At 39.7% G+C, this 23,173-nt stretch overlaps 1 protein-coding gene across 2 annotated transcripts in view; it reads left to right on the top strand.

The window, feature by feature from the left end:
• The window catches only part of cacna1ha (calcium channel, voltage-dependent, T type, alpha 1H subunit a), a 103,262-nt gene that overhangs the window by 76,471 nt on the left and 3,618 nt on the right, over window positions 1–23,173 (top strand). For both annotated transcript variants that reach the window (XM_053492075.1, XM_053492074.1), the window contains 24 exons: window positions 1,441–1,592; window positions 1,773–1,958; window positions 3,310–3,427; window positions 4,722–4,877; window positions 6,197–6,284; window positions 6,821–7,029; window positions 7,123–7,506; window positions 9,419–9,519; window positions 9,599–9,722; window positions 13,050–13,118; window positions 13,210–13,394; window positions 13,636–13,762; window positions 13,858–13,983; window positions 14,248–14,337; window positions 14,427–14,619; window positions 16,444–16,595; window positions 16,709–16,818; window positions 18,576–18,709; window positions 20,015–20,085; window positions 20,262–20,340; window positions 20,889–21,010; window positions 21,116–21,424; window positions 22,739–22,907; window positions 23,007–23,164. In XM_053492075.1, the coding sequence (XP_053348050.1) occupies window positions 1,441–1,592; window positions 1,773–1,958; window positions 3,310–3,427; window positions 4,722–4,877; window positions 6,197–6,284; window positions 6,821–7,029; window positions 7,123–7,506; window positions 9,419–9,519; window positions 9,599–9,722; window positions 13,050–13,118; window positions 13,210–13,394; window positions 13,636–13,762; window positions 13,858–13,983; window positions 14,248–14,337; window positions 14,427–14,619; window positions 16,444–16,595; window positions 16,709–16,818; window positions 18,576–18,709; window positions 20,015–20,085; window positions 20,262–20,340; window positions 20,889–21,010; window positions 21,116–21,424; window positions 22,739–22,907; window positions 23,007–23,164 (3,612 nt within the window). The remainder of the gene's footprint in view (window positions 1–1,440; window positions 1,593–1,772; window positions 1,959–3,309; window positions 3,428–4,721; window positions 4,878–6,196; window positions 6,285–6,820; window positions 7,030–7,122; window positions 7,507–9,418; window positions 9,520–9,598; window positions 9,723–13,049; window positions 13,119–13,209; window positions 13,395–13,635; window positions 13,763–13,857; window positions 13,984–14,247; window positions 14,338–14,426; window positions 14,620–16,443; window positions 16,596–16,708; window positions 16,819–18,575; window positions 18,710–20,014; window positions 20,086–20,261; window positions 20,341–20,888; window positions 21,011–21,115; window positions 21,425–22,738; window positions 22,908–23,006; window positions 23,165–23,173) is intronic.

The raw sequence follows: 23,173 nt of genomic DNA, 5'->3' as shown, positions 1-23,173 counted from the left end.
TGCGTTTTTGATATTTAATCATTATGTTGGTTTTTGGTTGCAGATCTGGGGGTGGGAATATTATTTGCGTTAGTATTATTATTGTATAGGGTTTGCTGTGTTGTTATTATTAGAATATTATTTTCTCTTACAGATATATAAGACACATATTCACAATTGTTAATACATTTGGAATTTAACCCCAGACATGTCAGAGCTGCATTGCAAAAAAAAAAAAGCATGATTTTGATTTTTGAAATTTTGGTGGTGGTCAACACTCCTGCTTCTCACTGACTAAATCAGCAAAAGCAGAAGGGCCGAGCAGTCAAACCCAGAGCAGCTTGTAATGCATTGATTTTAGGAGCATGCTCTGGTTATTTTAATCATGCAGATCTGTTCAGATTTCTAAATAAATCGACAGACTATTTACGTAGTCTAACAACAACGGACTGGGTTATCTGTACTGTAATTTGTTGTTTTTCAAACACATACATATACATTACCTTACTCGGCTCAGTTTGTTTTCACACTACATTTTAACTGCACCAAATAAGTACCGGCTTTCTAACGTGCATTTCACATAACTGGACAATCTGATGATTTTGCTTCATGCATATTTTCACACACATTTCCTATTTGTTTCCCTAATTCTCGTTTCATTCTGTAGCAATAACCATTCGTTAAAAGTGCTATAAAAATCCAATTGAATTGAACATAATGGTGGTCTAAATTATGTTCGATAATATTTGCTCTCAGAACGTTCTGTCTTCAGAGCTGTTTATTTAATGGATATTGCTTCTACATTTGTTTGTTTGAACAACGCATTTGACATATATTTATTTATTTATCCATTCGTTTATTTATTTATATAAACACTCTTTGCCCAACATCCCATAAGTACAGTGGGAAGATCTTCACTGATCTTCTCTTCAGCAGAGTCCAGGGTTAAAATCCCAGACAGTCCATGATGTTGCACAAGTCATATATCGGACAAAGTGTCAGGGGCGTGTACTGTACATGTACAAAACCGGTGCGGAAATCACCATGCGGATAGGATGATCTGCTGTGGTGATCAGGAACAAGTAAGAAGATTTATAAAGTTTCCTGGTGGACTAGTGGTAGTACAGTAGGTGGACACAAATCGGATTCAATTCTGGGCTTGAATTTCGCCCCCTGGGGGTCACATGGGCTAGTGCCATTCCCAAGTTCAAATAAAATGTGGAGTTTGCATCACAAGGGAAATGCAATATAAATAAAACATGTACTGCATTACATACCTGGCTGTGGACGACTGACAAAAATCTTTGACAAAGTATTGCATTTAGATAGAGAGACTATACCGGACATCTAGTGATACAGTTTCTTTCCATGAAGCAAAGGCTTGATTTTGCATTTTGAATCAGTATGGAATACTATTTTACACTTTAATAACAAGTTGCATCTTCTGTTTTGGTCCCACAGCCTGACGAACTGACAGATATTCTGGAGATTAGCAATATCGTCTTCACCAGCATGTTTGTCCTTGAGATGATCTTCAAGCTGATGGCCTTTGGCCTCTTCGGATACATCAAAAACCCGTATAATATCTTTGATGGAATCATTGTTGTCATAAGGTAAAGTGCATTGAACATTTACTATGCAGCCATGCTTCACTCAGAGCTCAGCCTAATTTTATGATAAAGTCTTTAATTTAATTGAACACACCATGTCCTATCATCCTGCGTTTGTGTAATTTATGCAACGTGTGTGCTGATCTTGCTGACTCAGTGACTGTGTATGTGTGTCCTTACTAGTGTATGGGAGATTATCGGACAGGCTGATGGGGGTCTTTCCGTGCTCAGGACCTTCCGTCTCTTGCGTGTGCTCAAGCTGGTGCGCTTCCTACCTGCTCTTCGGAGACAGCTGGTGGTTTTGATGAAGACGATGGATAACGTGGCCACCTTCTGCATGTTGCTCATGCTCTTCATCTTCACCTTCAGGTGATAAAGCATAGAACTGTCCACTTTCCCAAATGTAAACTGTGTGAATTGAGTCGTATTAACCCCTAAACGAAGGGCCGATGTCAACAGCCATGATTTTAGATATTCTTTGGAGTTATTCTCAGACGTCTTTCTGCTAAGCGTGGGATCTTCGTAATCGTGAATGTCTTGAATCAATCTCAGCTCGGTCCTAATTGTAATTTATTTTCCAAAATGTGACCCATCAAATCAAATTGGGTATTAAGTCACATTTGGGTTTTTTTCAGTTCAGATTCCTAGGTTATTACAGACCTTATTACTGGATTATGCTAAAATGTGGCCAGTTCAAGTTAGTATACCAGGAGGGCCTCTGGAAAATCTGTCAAAATCCTACTTTTAGAAGATCTAAATAAGGAATTCATGATGTAATTTGGCGCCAGGATTTTATGAGCAAAGGAGTTCTATTGCAAAAAGAAAATTTCTTTGTTTTTTTTATGAGAACTGTAATACCCAGCTGGGGTAGTGACCTGTACATTAAAGTGCTTTAAAACAATGTTTGAACAATGTTTAAAACAGGATGGAAAAATTCTCAATTCTTACATATATAAAAAGAAACGGTTTGATTTGACACATGGACACACGCGGCACACAAACGTAGGTGTCAGGGTTAGTTCAGTGGTTATGGCTTTGAGCTTTGTCCATATGTGTATTAAGATAAATGTAATTCGCTCTGGATAAGGGTGTCTGCCAAATGCTGTGAATGTTCAATGCTGATCAGGATAAGTTTACTTGAAACATAACATTGAATGCTTTCCAATATTAATGAGCTTCTAAGTTTATGGGGAAATTCGTGTCGCTTCCTTGACAATGTAAATTGAACGTTATGATTATCAGATGTTGTTTCATCCTAAACCTTGTGTCATGTTTTTATACCTTATTTTAGGTATATAAATATATATATATATATCATTTACATACATGCTATACCATGACACATTGTTTGGAAAGTAAATATTATCCAAATTGTCTATGGTGTTTACATTGTAAGAGGATTTTTTTTAACAGTTTCAGTGTACAGTGAATCATAGCTTAGACTTTTTTTTTTTTTTTGCTTTTTGCTTGTTTATGTGCTGTAGATAGTAATGTAGAGGGTGATGCCCACACCTCATTTCCTCATTTTAAACAACGGGGATAAATCATCGAGTTAGTTGTTTAAAAAATCCTATAGATCTATTCATCTCATCTTGACCTGTTCTAGGCTGTCCATCAAGAGCTAAACAAATTCTCACCCGTCAATCATCTCTGGTGAAATGCCATAATAACAATCTTTTGAAGTGTCAGAATCTTTAGCTTGCTCTATAATGTTTTACAGTATTCTTGGAATGCATCTGTTTGGCTGCAAATTCAGCCTGAGGTTGGAGAATGGAGATACCATCCCAGACAGAAAGAACTTTGACTCTCTGCTGTGGGCCATCGTCACTGTGTTTCAGGTTAGTGCGCGAACACTGCTTGAAATGATTGATGAATTAAAAGATCCGTTGGAAAGCCTGTATATTATCACTGACACACAGGCTTAAATATTGTCTAAAGCAAGGTGCCCTGTATACACTTCATTATATGGGTGTGGTGCTTTCTGTGGTTGTGTAAATGGACAAATGAGGGCGCCCTGCATTTTAACCCTTAAATCTTGAGTGGCACAGACCTGTATCTGAATCGCAACATTGGACAATGACCAATTAACAAAAAAAAAAATCCAAATTCCAATTTTATTTATCACATACACTGCCGTACACAGTGTGATATGAACAGACAGAGAAATGCTTATACAACTGTCAGTGATGTAAAAATAAGGGTTTCACTGCGAGAATGAATTGCACTAACAACTATTATCATTTTTTTAAGTAGAAATCAAATATGAAATAAAAGAAAAATTATACACATATAGAAAACATTTAGCTTTGAAGAACCAAAGTTACCGCTCATTCTCATTTCTATTGCTCATTCTACTTTTGGTCAAAAAAACAAGTGATCATATGTATCCATGGTAATTCTTTGCCTATGTAGACCTTTTTCGTCTAGCCATGTTTATATAATGTAACTGGTTAAAATTAAATAAGATTAATCTCATCATATTGCCTAGGTTGTGCAATTCTGAACAATACTGCACAATCCTGTACCTTATATATTTAATAAAGCATAATAATGCAAACATGCCAAAAATGCTCCAGGTTTTTAAGCGTCAACACTTTTACCTATACGCCATTATTGGTTCTGCAACCATATAAGGGAGAATGATTGTTTTAATGCCATAAACTGATGGTAGTGCTTGTAGTGTTTGCTGCATCAGCAGAAAGCCATGCTGCTATAGGGTCGAACCTGCTGTGATTGTGATGTACAGCATTGTGCACATTTAGAGAGGCATGTCGGTCTCTACTGATTTACTGTCATGCAGGGGACATACTGTGCAAAGTGCCCCCAAGAACTCCTAAAGACAACTTAACAATCCTGAGCGACTTTGAATCATTAGATGTCTTTCACTTACATTAGACTTAAATTTAGGTTCAGATTGAATGTTAATTTATGTGCTGGATTTCAGAGAATATCTTTACTCACACACGTAGTGTACACACACTCAGACGTACAAGCACATCTATCTAGGACATAAAACTACATACATATTCTCTATACAGTATGAATAGAAATGGAGTGTATACTTTAAAGTGCAAAGCCACTTGTCCATTTTTCATGACTGTTTTTTCCCCCACACTTGTGTTTCTATTGCAGATACTAACTCAGGAGGACTGGAATGTGGTCCTCTATAACGGAATGGCTTCCACCTCTCCGCTGGCTGCACTTTACTTTGTGGCGCTGATGAGCTTTGGGAACTATGTCCTGTTTAACCTTCTCGTTGCAATCTTGGTGGAGGGCTTTCAAGCAGAGGTGTGGTGATATTTAGCCTGATATATACTTGTGCAATGTAGTAGTAGTAGCTTTAAAGGGCAGCTGTTATGCAAAATTCACTTTTAGGTCTATTCAAACATTCAGATGGGTCTTAACAAGTGTGTTTTGGTTGTGTTTTACGGTTCATATGGCTAAATATAACGATGTCAATGTGAATTAGCGTTATTATGTATGTTTTTCCCTCATTTTGTTTGTGGGTGGGAAAAGCCTGAAAATGGGTGGAAATTACTAAATGCTTGATGGAGTCCTGAACATGGGCATTTCCGCTCCCCACATTCTGATCTGCTAGGAAAATGCCCTTCCACAAAGTGGTGTTCAGGGGCAGTTCGTTTAAATCTACAGACACTGAAACAGCATGTTTGGAAAAGGAGTGTAACAGAAAAAAAATGGCATAAATGCAGGACCAGAGTTGTATTTCAGCTAGAAAACTAACAGACAACATTTTGGGGAAGCAGAGAGGTTAGGGGAATGAACTACGGTTTAGAAGGTTGCAGGTTCAAACCCAACGATCACCGAGTTGTCCCAGTTAGGGCCTTGAGCAAATCCCTGAACCCTCTGATGCATAATGAGATAAAAATGTAACTTGCTCTGGATAAGAGTGTCTGCCAAATGCTGTAAATGTAGAGACCTCTAAGACTTATGCAAACTTGTTAAAAAGGAATATATTAAATACATGACCTTTCAAAATGGCTACAATGAGCTTTTGACTGAATGCACAGAAGTTTGTAGATACTGAACTTTTCAGGAATCATGTTGGTAAACGTTTAGTAGTTCATTGTGTGAAAAATATAACTTTACTATTAGGTTCTTCAACTGGGAAGTTATCTTTTAGACATTTAAAAACAAAAAAAGATTGAAAAGGCAAACAGGTCATTTCAATAGTCTTAATTGTCTGTGTCAGGAAACCATGTTACACATCTGCTTACAGTAGCATAAATCTCAAAATATTATTTTCCAGGGTTTTTTGTTAGTCAACAAGTCTAAATATGACCCAATAAAAACATTGATTAGATTGTACAGATGATCAGAGTCTTCTGATGTCCTGATGCAGGTGGTGTAAACTGGTACAGAACATATTTGAAAAAACCTTGCTATAAACATTGAGTACTTACAGTACTTAGAGTCATATAAAATATTTTTGTAATTAATATGCAGTATGTAGCAATTACTGTAAGTTCTTAATAAATAAAGACAGGTTATGAATAAACCTTTAAATTCTGCCTAATTTGGGCTTAATTAAACAAATTTTGCCAAAGAGCAAAAATATTGGTCTTTAAAGCGCATCTTCTATGTTGTAGGGCGATGCCACCAAGTCTGACGTGGATGAGGAGAAGAGGTCAGTTAATTTTGAAGAAGAGGAGAAGATGGGAGAATTACGTGCCACAGGTTAGTGCTTAGCACTGTCGCCTTGCACCTCCAGTGTCGGGGTTCATGGAGTTTGCATGTTCTCCCCGTGCTTGGTGGGTTTCATCTGGGTACTCTGGTTTTCTCCAACAGTCCAAAGACATGGTTAATTGACATTCCCAAATTGCCCGTAGTGTGTGGATGAATGTGTGAGTGAGTGTATGTGTGTGTGCCCTGCGATGAATTGGCACCCTGTCCAGGGTATACCCTGCCTCGTGCCCTAAGCCTCCTGGGATAGGCTCCAGGTCCCCGAGACCCTGTGAGTGAGTGAGGTTAGTGCTCACTCTTCAATAAGAGAGTAATTTTCTCATGATTAGCACTAAAAAGACTTGAATGATTAAGAAAAAAAAATCTTTTCAACACAGGAAGTCCTGCATGACAAATCTTCCCATTTAAGTCTATCCAGTGGACTGTGGATGTAATTTGCTTTATTCGATATGTCAGGGTCTGATTTGGCATTACATTTCCTCCTGTTGTTTTTCTAAAATGGATTGCTCTCTTGCAATTACCACTAACAGAGCTGAAGATGTATTCTCTGATGATGTCTGCAAATGGACATGTGGACTCTCGTGGTAATTTGCCGCCACCGATCATCATGCGCACAGCCGCAACCCCTATGCCCACACCCAAGAGCTCTCTTGGCACAGACTCCATTTTCAGTTTAGAGGAATCGAGGCATGGCAGTCGGATTTCCATTGATCCGATCGGTTACGATCAGAGATCACAGGTAGGTTTGTTAAATTCGGTGCTGTTTGCATGGAAAGTAGTATTAATTAAGGAAATATGAAAATTATTACAAAGATATATTGGGTTTTTTTAGGCCAGTCCACGCAAATCACCCTGCCACCCTTGTAGCTCAAGCAGTAACTGGGGCAGCCGCAGGTCGAGCTGGAACGGCCTGAGTCGGGCGCCTAGTCTGAAGAGGAAGGACACGTCTGGCGAGAGGCAGTCTCTGCTCTTGGGTGAGGGAAGGGGCAGCTTTGAGGATGAAGAGCCAGAGGGACTCATGTTGGGAAAAGCCGGAAGTGCCAGCGGTGGTTCTCTGCACCACCCCAGTTCTCTGGACTACCCTGAGCTACCCACACTCCCCAGCCTGTGCCCATCAGGAGAGTACCATGACTGCAACGGCAGGGCGTTACACCTGTCCACAGAGCTGCCCTCGGAGCTCAGCCGGGAGGACTCTACCGATGAAGATCTAGATGACGTGAGCAAACAAACATACGGCTGCAAAACAAACACAATACTGCATGGTTGGTTTGTCAGTGCTGGTTTGGGTAGAAATGTTTTTTTTTGTAGGTAGTTTAAATTAAGGGCTATGAATACAGGGTGGAAATTCCAGGATCATTTCCTTATTTAAGAGTAAAGCAAATAGTAAAACCTTGGATTGTGAGTAACTTGGTCTGCGAGTGTTATGCAAAATAAACAATTTTTTTAAATAAATTTTAACTTGATAAACAAGCAGGTCTAGAAATACGTACAGTATACACTTAGTTGCCGAGCATGGCACGATCATAACTGAGCCAATGGTTCTTCTCTCTCTCTCTCTCTCATTTTTTTATAGGGAAATCAGATTTTTTGATATATACGAGTGCTTTGGATTACAAGCACTTTCTCGGAACGATTATGTTCACAATCCAAGGTTTAACTGTATTTTTCATCTTGTAACCAAGAGCTCAGATGGATAGCATATAAAAGTAAAGAGACTTTATTGTCATTGTAATGATCTAACAAAATGTGTTTGGGAGCTCAGGAATAAAAAAAAAATTTAAGAATAAGTAAATAAAAAGATAATTGCTAAAACATAAATATAACAATATATACAGTATACACAACGAAATATATGTACCGGAATATAAAGTACTCTGCTATGCCACATTTTCTCCTCTGGCCTTTCAAAAGCCCATGAGACCCTGAAAAAGCTTTCATTTTGTTGTAAAAACCACAGCTACTTCCTCCTCCTTACAGCACATTCCAGACCACCGGTGTGGTTTCCATTAGAACTACTGGATGCAATTATCTTATTGATCTCTTCCTGGTCGCATTATCACTGGAGAAACAGTTCATAATTGATCATGTGCTCAAAACTTTTTGTTGTCACTGATTCTGTGAGCACGCGCTAGTCCAAATGTGCACACATGACGCACAGTGAAAAACACAAATGGCAAAACACACGTAAAAGTGTAGGTATGCATGGTTATTACAGTAGGATGTGTCATGAAAAAATTAATTCTCATCCTATAGAGTCCTATAGTGCTCGGGCCCTAAAAAAATCTGATTCCATGACTCATCAGACTGTACAGTATTAATTTTAAGCAGTATGCATTTTTAGGGTCTGTTTCTGTGTGTACACAATGTTTATATAAGCTCAAAAAGAATTTTGGTATATTTACTTTTACGTCTGTTTTACTACAGCAGATTAAGTTTGTAAATGTACTTAATTGTACTCCTCACCAGAGTGTTAATGAGCTTTACATAATCGTCCCAGTTTTTTACCATTATTTACAATTATTTCATTTTGTTCTGCCCTTAAATTAAATATGTTGATGCATGAATAATACTTTCAGCGTTATGAGCAGAAGAGGTCGCACTACACTACTGTAAATGTACACTCGGTGTAATTAATCCACTTAAGTAGCGTTTAGTGCAAGAGTTCCCTTGACAGATGTCTTTGATATAAATAAGCGCCTTTTCTCAATAATAGAGCAATTTAGTTAGGTTTCGATTAGGTTCGCTAAATGTATTTTAACTACACAAGCTTAACCGATGCTGACTGTAGCGAAGTTTTAAAGCTCATGGGTTTAACTTGTTACAAGACTAATTGTTCCACTAAAGAATTTAGCAAAGCACTTTGAACTGCAGCCTGTGAATTTTTTTTTTTTTTTTTTTTTTTGTGGGTGGAAAGCAACCTCTCCAATGATCTAGTGTTATGGCACCTCAGCAATCAAGAGGCTTGATGTTGAAATTGAGTTTCAAGGGCTTTAAAATAGAAAACAACAAGCTGCTGCCTCTGCTCTGTAAAAGGGAGAACTAGAAAAAAAAGGCAGAAATAGCGTATCGCTCTGTGCTAGCTGTAGCTATAAGAAGTTCACTTAATCCGGTCTCTTATTCCGCTGCAGAGTTTCTGTTTCCGCGCGAAGAAGATTCTGGACGCGTATAAACCCAAGTGGTGTAAAAGTCACGAGGAGTGGTCTCTCTATATATTCTCTCCAAGGAACAGGTGAGTTGTCTCCATCACTTCAAGCCCAGTGACCGTGCATTGTATCATTTTTTTTACTGCGTTTGTTTCTGTGATGTAGGTTTCGCGTGTTTTGCCAGAGGATCATCTCGCACAAGATGTTTGACCATGTGGTCTTAGTCTTTATCTTCCTTAACTGCATCACTATCGCTCTGGAGAGGCCACACATTCAGGCCAACAGCTCGGTAAGATCAACTGTTATACTGCTTGAACCTTATGACCTCATCTTTTATTGAAAGCACTTTAATATGTAGTAGTGATAGTCGTACCGTCAGCACCAGAATTACTGGCACAAAGGCGGCATGGTTCTTTATAAAACAGGACTCGTATAGTAGAACTTTTTTGGGACTTTTTTTTTTTTTTTTTTTCCTTTTATTTTTTAGAATTGAGATCACAATTCTCATTCAGTTTTATTTGACAAATTTTTCTAGAAAATATAATCATATTTATTAAATTCTTTAACGTGTTTTCATTGTGCTTTAATTACAGCTTTAACAGTGAACATGAGCATTTTTACGCATATACTGTAGCTATTCTGTCTCATGTAGACAATTTTGTCTCACTACTCAGATATTTATTTTCATATTCATATCTCACATTTATTTTTCACTGAAGCAGGATGAGTTTCTTAAGGTGAATGTGAAATATAAAAGTATTCTTACAGTATTTAAGCATTTATATTCAAAAGTAGAATATAAATGGGAACATGTTCCACTTATGGTTTTATGATCATTTCTATGGATAAAAGGTTTAACGTCTTTCATATACAGACAGTTTGCCAAGTTATGACTGAGATTCATTCCCAAGTCTTGTCTTTAAGATCAGATACAGTTTATATGTAGAGTCAGCTTGTCAATTTTTTGTCCCAGTTACAGTTGTGTTCAAAATAATAATAGCAGTCCAACATCAGTAACCAGATCAATAATTGTTTTTGGGAGAAATGATATTTCTTCGTGGTAAATATTTAACTTGTAGGTGTAGCGGAGTAATAGAAAACAACAGACCCAACAGTCATGATTGGATGCACCTGATTCTGTGTAATTTAATCATTAATTGAAATGGGACGTGTTCAAAATAATAGCAGTGTGGAGTTTAATTAGAGAGGTAAATTGTTCTGTTAAAAACAGGTGTCAAACAAGTTTCCCTTATTTAAGGATAAATGCAGAAAAAGTTGTCCTGTGCATTTCTCTCTGAAAATCAGAGTAAAACAGGTCGTTTCAGACATTGTTCAGAAGAACAGCGTACTTTGATTTAAAAGTTGATTAGAGATGGAAAAACATACAAGGAAGTGAGAAAATGATAAGGTGGTGATAGGATAATACCAAATCATTTTTAAGCTTTAAAATGGAGACCAAAACCAGAAAGATGTGGAAGAAAACGGAAAGCTACCATTCGAATGGATCGAAGAATAACAAAATTGACTCAAAGAACATCTAAAGTTACCTGTTAGTACTGTTACTATTAGAAGACGGCTATGTGAAGTCAAGCTTCCAGCAAGAGCCTCCGCAAAGTCCCATTGTTGGAAAAAAGACGTGTGCTGAAGAGGTTACTGTTCACCAAAGAACACATTGACTGGCCTAAAGAGAAACTGCAATATTCTGTGTACTGATGAAAGCAAGATTGTTCTTTTTGGGTCTAGAGGGCGCAGACAGTTTGTCAGGCCCTCAAACACTGAATTCAAGCCACAGTACACTGTGAAGACTTGGAGGCACAAGCATCATGATATGGGGAAACTTCTCGTACTATGGTGTTGGGCCTATTTATCACATTTCAGGGATCATGGATCAATTTGAGTCCATCAGAATACTTAGAGGTCATGTTGCCTTATGCTGAAGGGGAAATGCCCTTGAAATGGGTGTTTCAACAAGACCACGACCCCGAACACACCAGTAAGCGAGCAGCATCTTGGTTCCAGACCAACAAGATTGACGTTATGGAGTGGCAGCCCAATCCCCAGACCTTAATCCAATTAAAAACTGGTGGCCTGACATTAAAAATACTGTTTCTGAGGCAAAACCAAGAAATGCAGAGGAATTGTGGCGTGTAGTACAGATGTCACAGATGTAAAGCAGTTTTTAAAAACCATGGTTATACAACTAAATATTAGTTCAGGGATGCACGAGAGAGATTAAACTTCAAGCATTTTTGTTTAAACGGTAAATTCATCACTTTATAAAGATGAATGATGACACTGCTATTTTTTTTTTACAGACTAATATTTGTTTTTCTTCACTTTCTGTAAATTAATAATACATTTAGCACATTTTCTTCATGTTGTGATTCAGAATAGAACGTGCAGGGGGTCCAATGCATTTATGTGATTTAAATTAAAAGTTATTATATGGATATGGAGCTTTACTCACTTTTTTCAACACAGTGCTATTATTTTTAACACCACTGTATGCACAGTATACTGTACTGTGTAAAAGTCTTGAGCCGAGCCCCCCAATTATATATATATATATATATATATATATATATATATATATATATATATATATATATATATATATATATATATATATATAGCTTTCAGACTGTGTCAGACTTTCTTGTATTTTAATGTAGTCCTGAGGAATAGCTTTTCATTTTTACTCCAGTCCCTGTACCTAAACAATTTCAAAGGAATGTGTTTTGTGTTTGTTAAGCCACAGTGTAACCTATGAATAATCATTAAAAATATATAAAAGCATCTACAGTAACTTAAGTCCTGACCCAGTGAGAAACAGGTGCAGATCGTAACAGATGATCAGGCGGTGATTAGTAACTGCTGATGCTGAATACTGAGGGGTTGGAACAGACGAGAGGGGAAATAAGGTCGCTGCTGAGGCTGTTACATAAACAACCAGGTTTTAGATTTTATCTTTAGGCACTTTGCAGCCTGTCACAGTAAAACATTTGTTCCCATTTTTTTATTTAATCTACATAATTAAATTAAGTGTATTTTAATAAGAAGAAATGAGAGGGCACTCAAGACTTTTGCATAACATTGTATATTTTACCTTTTTATGCATATACAGTACAGTAAAACACTTAAGAAACACTGTAACTTAAACATAATAATAATGGAAACTTTTCCATTTTCAGTCTATTTTTTCTACTTTTTCTGAACTATTGCACTTTCTTTGCAATCTTAATTGTTCTCCTTGTCGTAGATGTATCATCGGCACTTACATCAGATTTACACTTCAGAAGAATGTTCACGGGGTAATAGGCCAAAAATTTAAGCCGAATACAATGTTGCACATAAAACAGAAGCCTTGCGGTGTTTTTATGCATGTGTGCAGTCTTTATTATAAAACCAGTGAGTTTAACTCAAACATTTAATAGGCGTTTTTTAATGTTTATTTTTTTTAGATTATACTAATTAAACGCAGTAGAATATACGGCATACAGTCTTCTCATCTTCTCCAGTGGTGCCAATACTTCTGGAGCTGACAATACTTATATATGCTTTAATGTCAGTGTCATGCTGTGATAAAAACCCTCCGCTGTTCTGTGTGTTTCTCCAGGAGCGAGTGTTCCTCAGTATTTCCAATTATGTATTCACTGTGATATTTGTTGCTGAAATGACTGTGAAGGTACCAAAGTTTCATTTCGATTTATATATCCAGAATGTCATCACCGTGTCGAGATCTCGCTCACTGAGTTGCCCATTTGTTGGTCCTGTAGGTGGTGGCTCTTGGCCTCTTTTCAGGAAAACATAGCTATCTGCAGAGCACCTGGAACGTGTTGGATGGAGTGCTGGTGTCTGTCTCACTCATTGATATCCTGGTGTCCATGGCGTCCACTGGAGGGAACAAGATCTTTGGTATTCTGAGGGTCCTGCGTCTCCTCAGGACGCTCAGGCCTTTAAGGTCGGTATGCAAATGTTATGCAAAAGTCTCAAAGGGTTGAGTAAATGCTTTTCTAATACAGTTTTAATGCAGTTTTCCTTTACATGTTAGATCTTCCAAATTGTTCTGGAATATATTCAAATTATAATGCATTCTTGCTGTATCTCAATCAATCATACGCATCGTTCGGGGAAGTGAGGAATCATTCAGATGTTGAGAACGTCTTATGTAGGTAAAGTGTTTGTATTTTTCCCGTGGGCAGAGTGATCAGTCGTGCTCCTGGACTGAAGCTGGTGGTTGAAACGTTGATAACGTCACTGAGGCCCATTGGGAACATCGTACTGATCTGCTGTGCTTTCTTTATTGTCTTTGGCATTCTTGGCGTTCAGGTGAAGACTGGTCATTACGTTGTCTATAAGAATAAAAAAGTCTTCGTAAACGTCAAAGTTTTCAAGAATAACGGATTTTTTCTGTTTCTGTTCAGCTCTTCAAAGGCAAGTTTTACCACTGTGAAGGTTTGGACACAAAGAACATCACAAATAAATCAGATTGCCTGCAGGCCAAATACAAATGGATTCGGAGAAAGTACAACTTTGATAATTTGGGGCAGGTAAGAGTGCGCGTGAAGACTTACAGTAATGCTCGATATGTACATTAGAGCTTTCATCTTCTAATCAGCTTTGTTTAATAGCCCCGGAAAATAAATAAATAAAAACTCATCAGGGAGTTTTAATGCACAGGGTCTATAATGGACAACTAGATCCCTAATGAGCTAATGCGTCTGATGATTAAATCCCAAATTGAAAGTCGATTAGATTTCCAGGAATCCATGACTCGTGTGTAATTTCCGAGGCCTTGTGTGTCTGTTTCTCAGGCTCTCATGTCGCTGTTTGTGCTATCTTGTAAGGACGGCTGGGTGAATATTATGTACGATGGTCTGGACGCTGTTGGAGTGGACCAGCAGGTTTGTTGTCATCACGCTGTAATTCTGATAAACCAGATATTTTTTTACCGTGCTGAATGTTTAAAAGAATGATTTTTCCCTTCTCGAAGCCGGTACGTAACCACAACCCCTGGATGCTGCTTTACTTCATCTCCTTCCTGCTGATCGTGAGCTTCTTCGTGCTGAACATGTTCGTCGGCGTGGTGGTGGAGAACTTCCACAAGTGTCGGCAGGACCAGGAAGAGGAGGAGGCGCGCCTGCGCGAGGAGAAGAGGCAGCGGTTGCTGGAGAAAAGGCGCAGGAGTAAGGAGAATTGTGGGTCTGGTCGGTAGTCTATTTTTCTGAGCACTGCCTGCCTCCAGAGCCTGAGAGAGAAACAGAGACCTAGAGAAAGAGAGAAAAAGAAAAAAAAAAGACGAGAATAATTACATATAAAGACGAAAGCCTTTGAAGATTTGTGTTGGTGGCCTTGGACTGTGATGGCCTGCAGCATGTTCGCCTTTGCATGATCCTTCAGCACTAAATACAGCATGACAGGATGATCGTCACAGGTCTCGACACACGGGGTCGGTCAGAGCCTTAGTCTGTAAACGCAGTTTTTGTTTTTTTGAGAACGGTGAACGGGCGGGAGCAATAACATTTATATTAGATTTCCTAACTGGGGCTCAGGCCTGTGTAAATTTTAGCCCGAGCCAGATAAGGCGCTGCAGGAGGGGATAAGGGAGGATAATGGACGTTCCCTCTGGCTCCATAAACGTCTCAGCGGCTGTGTCTTTAAATTATTGTGTGTAAAGAAAGTATGCGCAGCATTATCCAGACCACTCATAAGAGAATTAAAGACGCTAAAAGCATTGGCTCTGGTTTTACATGATGCAGTCAATAAGGCAAATGTGCTCAAGGTAAAGCTCCAGTACCTACTGTAAGTAACGATGACCAGCATAAACAGCCAGAAGGTGTTTGTTTGTTTTTTTCTGTTTTTTTTTTCATGTTTCATTATGGGCCTTCACTCTACAGTCTGCGGATTGATTGTATAGCGTCTCTGATTTGTGACGTCCATATAACAGAGTTACTACTACAGAATCTCAGCTGTAATCTAATCACAGTGTGGCACGTGAACGTCAGAGACATTGTTTTTAGGACAAACTTTCCCACTCTCTGATGCTGACATTTAAATAATCAGTACTCAGTAGCCTAAGAAATACAGTCACATCTCTGGCAGAGTGCGTTTTTATGATAGGGCTCAATAATATGATAAAAAAATGAAAAAAAAAGAAGAAGAAAGCTGGAACCGTCCCTGAAAGGGCGAGTGATTTATGAGCAGCCGTCAGCTTCGTCTGACGCGGCAACACATTTTAGGATGTCCAAGAAGTTGGGCATGAGCTGCTCGGTGAGATGTTCCATGTCCTAAATGATCTATCATTTGGCCCGTCATCGTAATTTATGTCAGAGGAGAGGGAAATTGATGTTGCTTGGCAGACCTTAACGCGGTAACCGTATTTCTTGTAGCTCTGTCTGGCTCCTCGGATTAAGTCTTAGCTTGTATCTGCATGTGCATCGTTTTTTAGCGTCCTGTTTTCTCTCTTGTCATTTGGTTAAAGTTGAACAGTAAACATGCGCTGTATGGCAGACTCAGAAAGATGGATCCAAGCAGAAGTTGAAAATAATGAAACTTAACAGTGAAACCTAACACTACTAATGAATCAAGAATCATTCAACAGTAGTTAATATTGTACTCACCATGTAACAATTACAATCATTAACATGGATATGTTTACACACACACACACACACACACACATACACACAGCCATTGACTGTCATGTTTACAAAGGCATGTTCCCAAATACAGCATGATCACAAAGGCATGACGCACGACTGGGAGTCAGGTACAGCACGGGATACCAACTTTAACGTTTCAGACTTTAACAGTGCATTACAGCACACCAGCGTTACAGAGATGTCCTGCTCTGCTGCACTGTTCCTTCCGTGCTCAGTACCTTCCTGCCTGTACCTTTTATTGAATTGAATTAGCCGTACCGCATGTATCCCGCACTGTGCTGAATATGTTGTTCTGTGTATCTGTGCGTGTGTGTGTGTGTGTGTGTGTGTGTGTTCGGAACAAAACAGAAGCGCAGCAGAGGCCCTACTACGCAGATTACTCACCAGCCCGGCTCTACATCCACACACTGTGCACTAACCACTACCTGGACCTCTTTATCACCTTCATCATCTGCATCAACGTGGTCACCATGTCCATAGAGCACTACAACCAGCCCCTGGTGAGTCACATCTCTCTCTCTCTCTCTTTATATACTTTGTTACTTCTTTCAAAAGGGTTTTTAAAAAAAAAACTTTTAACTTTTTTACATAAAAAACTTTTTCTTGGTTGCAGTATCTTGAGGAAGCTTTGAAGTACTGCAACTACGTCTTCACCGTCTTCTTCATCTTAGAGGCCCTTCTCAAACTTGTAGCTTTTGGCTTCCGGAGATTCTTCAAAGACAGGTAGTGCAGAAAAACCTGGAAGGCAAAGTACAATAATTCTAACACTTCAACAAATATTGGTGGTTATGGAATACGTGTTGTAGGAATGTAAAGCCCATGGTGATGGACAGAATTAATTTAACAACCGGATCTGAATATTTTATTTCAGCAGCAGTACCGGTGCAATACATACTATGCTATACATTACTGTTTAAAAGCTGAGTACTGACTGTCCCTCTCATTTCTTCATATTTTGCTTCCGAAGGGCCAGACGTTCTTGTGTTTTTAGTGTAGTATTGAGGAATAGCTTGCCAGGCTCAAGGACATTTTGTGTCTCATTTTCAGTCCATTCCCTGTACAGTACCGGAGCAGTTTCAGAGAAATGTTTTTGCACTGTGACCTATGAATCATTGAAGAATTAAGTGAGTAACTGGTGTAGATGATCAGACCGGTGGTTAGTAACTGCTGATTTGGGGGCAGTGGTGGTTAAGTTGGTTAAGGCTGTGGGTTACTGGGTTACTGATCGGAAAGTCGGGGGTTTAAACCCCAGCATTGCCCTTAACCCTATCTGCTCCAGGGGCGCTGTAAGCTGGCTGACCCTGCGCTCTGACCCCAGTTTTCTAATTGGGATATGCGAAGAAGACATTTCACTGTGCTGTGAAGTACATGTGACAAATAATTGAATATTCTTCTTCTTCTCTTTCTTCTGATGCTGAACACTGAGGGGTTGGAACAGACAAGAGGGGAAATGAGGTCGCTGCTGAGGCTGTTACATAAACAACCAGTTTTTAAATTGTATCTTTAGCCACTTTGTAGCCTGTTGCAGTAAAACTTTTGTTCGCTTTTCTTTAATTTAATCTACATCATTTAATTTAATATAAAGAAATGGGTGCTGGCTCAAGTCTTCATGAACGTGAAATGCAACAATAGGGAGAGAAGTAAACAAGGGAGCGAACAAGTGGAAGAAACAGCTCGGAAATGTGGAGAACAAGACGTCAGAAACGATAAAGTCGCCGGTAATAAAGTGATACTAATGTTGTTACTTAAAGAAATCCTCAATTAGGAAGATGGGGGAAGAGATCTAAGCACAACATTCTTCTACATTAAACCCTTGACAGCTAAACATCGAGATCTATTGTATCAGGAGAGCAGATTCATACCTTTGTTTCGATTTAAAAGCATTTAAAGTAATATCATGATGTACTGACGATACGCTTTTCCGGCCAAAAGCTTCAGGATCATAAAGGATGCCGTTGGACAGGATCTCCTCACTGGTGCTCTATACTTACAGGCCAAAAAACAAAATAATTCTAAACACTATGACATGATCATGATTAGAGTCAGGGTGATCAATGGAAAAGAGTTTTGTTTGAAGCAGATAATAGCGAGTAAAGAAATAATCCCATGTGAAACACATTTTTACGTCTGTATTAAACTGGAATGCACTTAGACAAAAACAAAATCATGTTTGTTCATGTAATATGAAATGACCTGTTAATCATGCTAATCATGCTAATCTAAGATTAAACATAAACCAGTGCATCTGATTAAACACATCTTACAAATGCATAATGCATGAAATTATAATGACACTCATCAGGTTATGGATTGAGTGTTAAATAAATCGTTTGTTTCCATTACACCAGGTCACATGGATTATGAAGAGTCAGAGTTTACTGTGTTTGTCATTTAATCTTGTTTTTATTTTTTTGGATATTGCAGTGCTGTATGTTGTGGCTGTAAACAGGATGAAACTGTAGCTGTTTTTCTCCTGATAGATGGAACCAGTTAGATCTGGCCATTGTGCTTCTCTCCATCATGGGCATCACACTGGAGGAGATCAAGATGAACGCTGCCCTTCCCATCAACCCCACTATCATCCGTATCATGAGGGTTTTAAGAATAGCCCGAGGTATTTTATATCCTGGCTCCTAGCTCTTAGCAAATTCCGCTACATTTTGTGATCAGACGTTTTCATACTCCTTACGAACATGAATTTCATGGAGATCCGGGTTTTCAATGAATTCTTTGAACTTTTTCCAGGACAGAACAATTATACAACATACAGTACATAAGGAATAGAAGGTCAACACGGGGTCGTTTTTTTTTGTGGATTTTTTCCTGATTTTCTCCCTAATTTTGTCGTGGCCGATTCCTCCCCGTCACTAAGGGGCTCCCACATTAAGGCTACTACTACCACTCAGCCGGTAGGGCCGACGACTATCACGTGTTTCCTCCGAACTACATGATGCAAGCTGACCGCATCTTTTCAAACTGCTTGCTCACGCACTGTTCGGGGCGGAGTAACACACTCAGAGGAAAGCGCTAGCTGCTCCTTCCGCTTGCATGAGCTCACAGACGCCCCTGATTGGCTGTAGAGCCGTGATTAATGTGGGCATCATCCATCCCCTGTGAGAGAGCTCGGCCAATCAGCTCTCTCTAGGCCTCTGGCTGTGAGAAGTAACAGCATCACCCAGGGATCGAACCAGCGATCTCCGGATGATAGGACGAGTGCTTTACCACTGCACCACTTGAAGGCCCCGTACTGTAGTTCTATACAGAACACTAAACACTATTTGGTCCCTTAGTAAGCTTCACTTTTAGCAGACTGAACTTCTGGCGGAATTCTGGTTGGATATTTGACCATTCTTCATGGCAGAATTGTGTTCAATTAAATGTTTTGGATTAGCCTGCATTATTCCTTCCACACCCAGGAGCGGGGGAGCGGGGTCTCTTTCTTGCATAGCAGCTTTTCAGTCCATGGTGATATAAAAAACTTGCAAACAGTGACACTGCAGCAACTTCCTGTGTCTTGCTGGTTCCTCATCATCCAAACCCATTTCCGCTCAGCTGATGATGACAGTTTGGGTTTTTTCCTAGACCATGGCGAAGTGTCTCCACCTCCCAATAACTTGTACTTACGTACAGCTGTTTGAAGCGATATTGGAAACTTTTGGTCAATCCCGTGAGTGCTGTCGAACAAACCCCTTTTTCATGATGCACGAAGAATCTACATAATAATCGATCTTGCTATATTCTTCGCTGGAAAACGGCTGATTCAAGGAATTCCTTGAAAGCGCAATATTTCCATGACATTCATGTTGGTGATGAGTGTATGTAGACTTGTATGGGAAGTTGTATGGGCACATGCTTATTCACAGCTATGGATGGTAGAAGGAATGTTGAGTTTTATGCATTTTTTTGTTTATTTCCACAGTTTTGAAGCTGTTGAAGTTGGCTACAGGCATGAGAGCATTGCTGGACACTGTGATGCAGGCTCTACCACAGGTCCTCTTTTTTACTTCCATCATGGAAAGCAGTATTAATGTGATTGTAGTATTAGTGTGACAGCATTATTAGTGTACTTTTGTGAGAAGGAAAGTTAGAGAGCAGAAGCCGTAGAGTTGTTTTTGCTGTTAATTGTTCATTAAATCATTTTAAACACTGCGTTCTTTTTTTTTTAGGTTGGGAATCTGGGCTTGCTCTTTATGCTCCTGTTCTTCATCTATGCCGCGCTCGGCGTTGAGCTTTTCGGGAAATTGGGTCAGTGCTGCGTTTCTTGACTGCACTCACACTCGATTCTCACTTTCAGTTTCAGGGGCTCATCATCGCCTGCCATTTTTGATTTTTAGGTCGAAGAGGGTTGGAACTGATCCTAAGGGCAGCCTTTCTTGTTAATCTAGAGCTCTTACTAAATGACTGTAGCTTACTGTTCGGGAAGGGGTTGGGGACAGTTTAACGAGCTCTGCTATTCTCTGGAGATTTGCAGGAGCTTACACTCGTCATAGCAACGTTTAAAAAAAGGGTAGAAAAGGGTAGGATTAAGGTCTGTTTTGAAGAACAGGCAGCCTGACTGCATTCATTCATTTGACTTTAAAAATAATGCAAATGATCCAATCTGACACGTTTTGTGGGCAGATGCGTATTTTTCAGTTCAGTTTTCCACTTTTTTTTCTCCTCTGTTTTTTACACCTCATTTCAGTTATAATTAGGAACGCTTTAAAAATGAAACACTTCAGCTCGAGATGTATTTAGCGAGCCTGCGCTTGACTGTTGCTATGCGTTTTCATACTTTCATACTTTATTTATAGAATGCACTGAGAATAATCCATGTGAGGGATTCAGTCGCCATGCCACATTTGAGAACTTTGGAATGGCCTTTCTAACCCTCTTCAGAGTTTCAACTGGGGACAATTGGAACGGTATAATGAAGGTATTTTATGAATAAAGGCTTTATATGATTCATGTTAAAATGGAACCCCCAAAATGTCTACGGTATGTTATTAAGTGGCGTCTGTAATGTTCCGTGTTCGCGCAGGACACTTTAAGGGAGTGCACCCCAGAAGATAAGCAATGCCTGAGCTACCTGCCCTTGGTTTCCCCTATATACTTTGTCACCTTTGTGCTGATGGCCCAGTTTGTGCTGGTGAACGTTGTGGTGGCTGTGCTGATGAAGCACCTTGAGGAGAGCAATAAAGAGGCCAAGGAGGACGCTGAAATGGATGCGGAGATCGAGATGGAGATGGAAATGGCCCGGCGTCTCAGTAACGCCTCGGCCATGAGCTCCGGCGGCCCGGAAGGCAGGGGCGGCACCTACATGGGGCCCAGGCCACATTCTCCAGGACAGGTATGTCACCTGAATCTCACAATATCATCCTAAATGACTTTTGATTGGTAGCATTTGCACAGTAAACATAGAGAGTTGTAGATTTTGAAACGAATATGTAATAGTACGATACTTCACATCAATGACTGCGACATTTCCCGAATTCATGTCTGTGGATGGGTTGATGGCTGAGTGCAGAACAGCCCAGTCTACTGTAGGGCGACCTTCAATGAATTCAGTGCTGAGTTGGCGACTGCATGAAGAAAAAAAAGTGCTGAAAGGTTACTGGGAATGAGTCTCTATAGTGGACTTGGACCGCTTCCTGCTGCTGTCTGTGAGCAACGTCTCTGCCAGGCTGGCACTACTACAGTATATGCGATGTCTGTCACTTGTGCCAAGGAGACAATATTTTGGATTAGTTTAACTGATTTTATATGTACAGTAAATATAATGTGTATCAGATGAAAAAGCATTATTCTTTAGCACTGTGTTTCATAAAAGTGAAGTGCGTGTCTGTTCTCTCCAGCACATACTGCTCTGACCACACACACACACACACACACCTAAATGATAAATGACGTGATGCCCAGATTGAGCTTAAAAATTAAAGGAGGTAATATTTATTGGATACTTGTAGTATCACTGGAGCGCCACCCCATGGTGGTGCACCGCTACGTTTTGCTCTGCGTCCGCGGTTAGAGCAGCACTTTCCAGGACGATGGCTGGAAATGATGCGAACCTCATGAAACCTCCAAGGAGTCCAGATCTTCCCACTCCATGTGAGGTTTTTGTCTGTGGGGCTCCGCAAAGGAGGAGATGTACAGGACAAAGACCTCACACACTGGGGGACATGGAGACACAAATTCAGGAGGTATTCAGGTATTCAGGTTCCTTGGTTAAGAAACTGAGCTCGGAGTTGGTGCAAAGAAAAAAACCGTGGATGCATAATCTGTGCGCAAAACATTACACTATATGGTCTGTAGACTGTAGGAGCATGTCTGATTTGCGTAACCTTGAACAGCCTGTTTTTGCCTTAATGAAAAACTAGATCTATCAAAAGACTTAGCCGATGTTGTGCTGATCTTTACTTTGTTCAACTTAAAGATAGGAAATTGCACAGACTTGTGAAGACTTTCTGCTTTCCAGGATTAATGAATGTGTTTCTTTTTTTTCTGTATAATACCCAACGAGACACGGACATTATCAGTGCTCCACCGCCATAATTTAACAGTGAGCTTTGCTTTAATATGTCGCTTGGATTCCCTGTAGTGGGTAAAATGGAAGTTATTAGTATGTAACAGGCAGATTAAAAAGGATTATGTTTCTCATGTGCAGGATGAACGGATGCAGAGAACTCAGGGGAATTTTCTATCTCCACGAAAGATGTCGGTGTCCAGGATGCACTCTTTGCCTAATGACAGTTACATGTTTCGGCCGGTGAGGCCGGCCAGCGCACCGTACCCTTTGCAGGAAGTAGAGCCGACTCAAGCGTACCTAGAATTGGGTACTTACCACTTTTTGGTCTTGATGAACTTTCTGTAAGTTTTTGTATTTGTGTGTTTCTAAAATTGAAGACTGAACGGTGGAATGATTTTCCATACAGGCTCAGTGACCTCGATCCACTCGCAGCCGTGTGAAGGTCATTCCTTGCTCCAGGTTCCTGACGTTCATCCTCAACCCCATATTAGTATTTGTATGCCGAGGATCCCCAGTCCAAACTCGTCTCCCCTGCATGTTTCAGGCAGGCCTCTACGCAGACAGGTGCACAGA

Source organism: Clarias gariepinus, chromosome 3 (genome assembly GCF_024256425.1).
Source record: "Clarias gariepinus isolate MV-2021 ecotype Netherlands chromosome 3, CGAR_prim_01v2, whole genome shotgun sequence".
Classification (NCBI taxonomy): domain Eukaryota; kingdom Metazoa; phylum Chordata; class Actinopteri; order Siluriformes; family Clariidae; genus Clarias; species Clarias gariepinus.
Note: the sequence above shows the minus strand (reverse complement) of the source record. Positions and strands in the feature narration are given on the sequence as shown.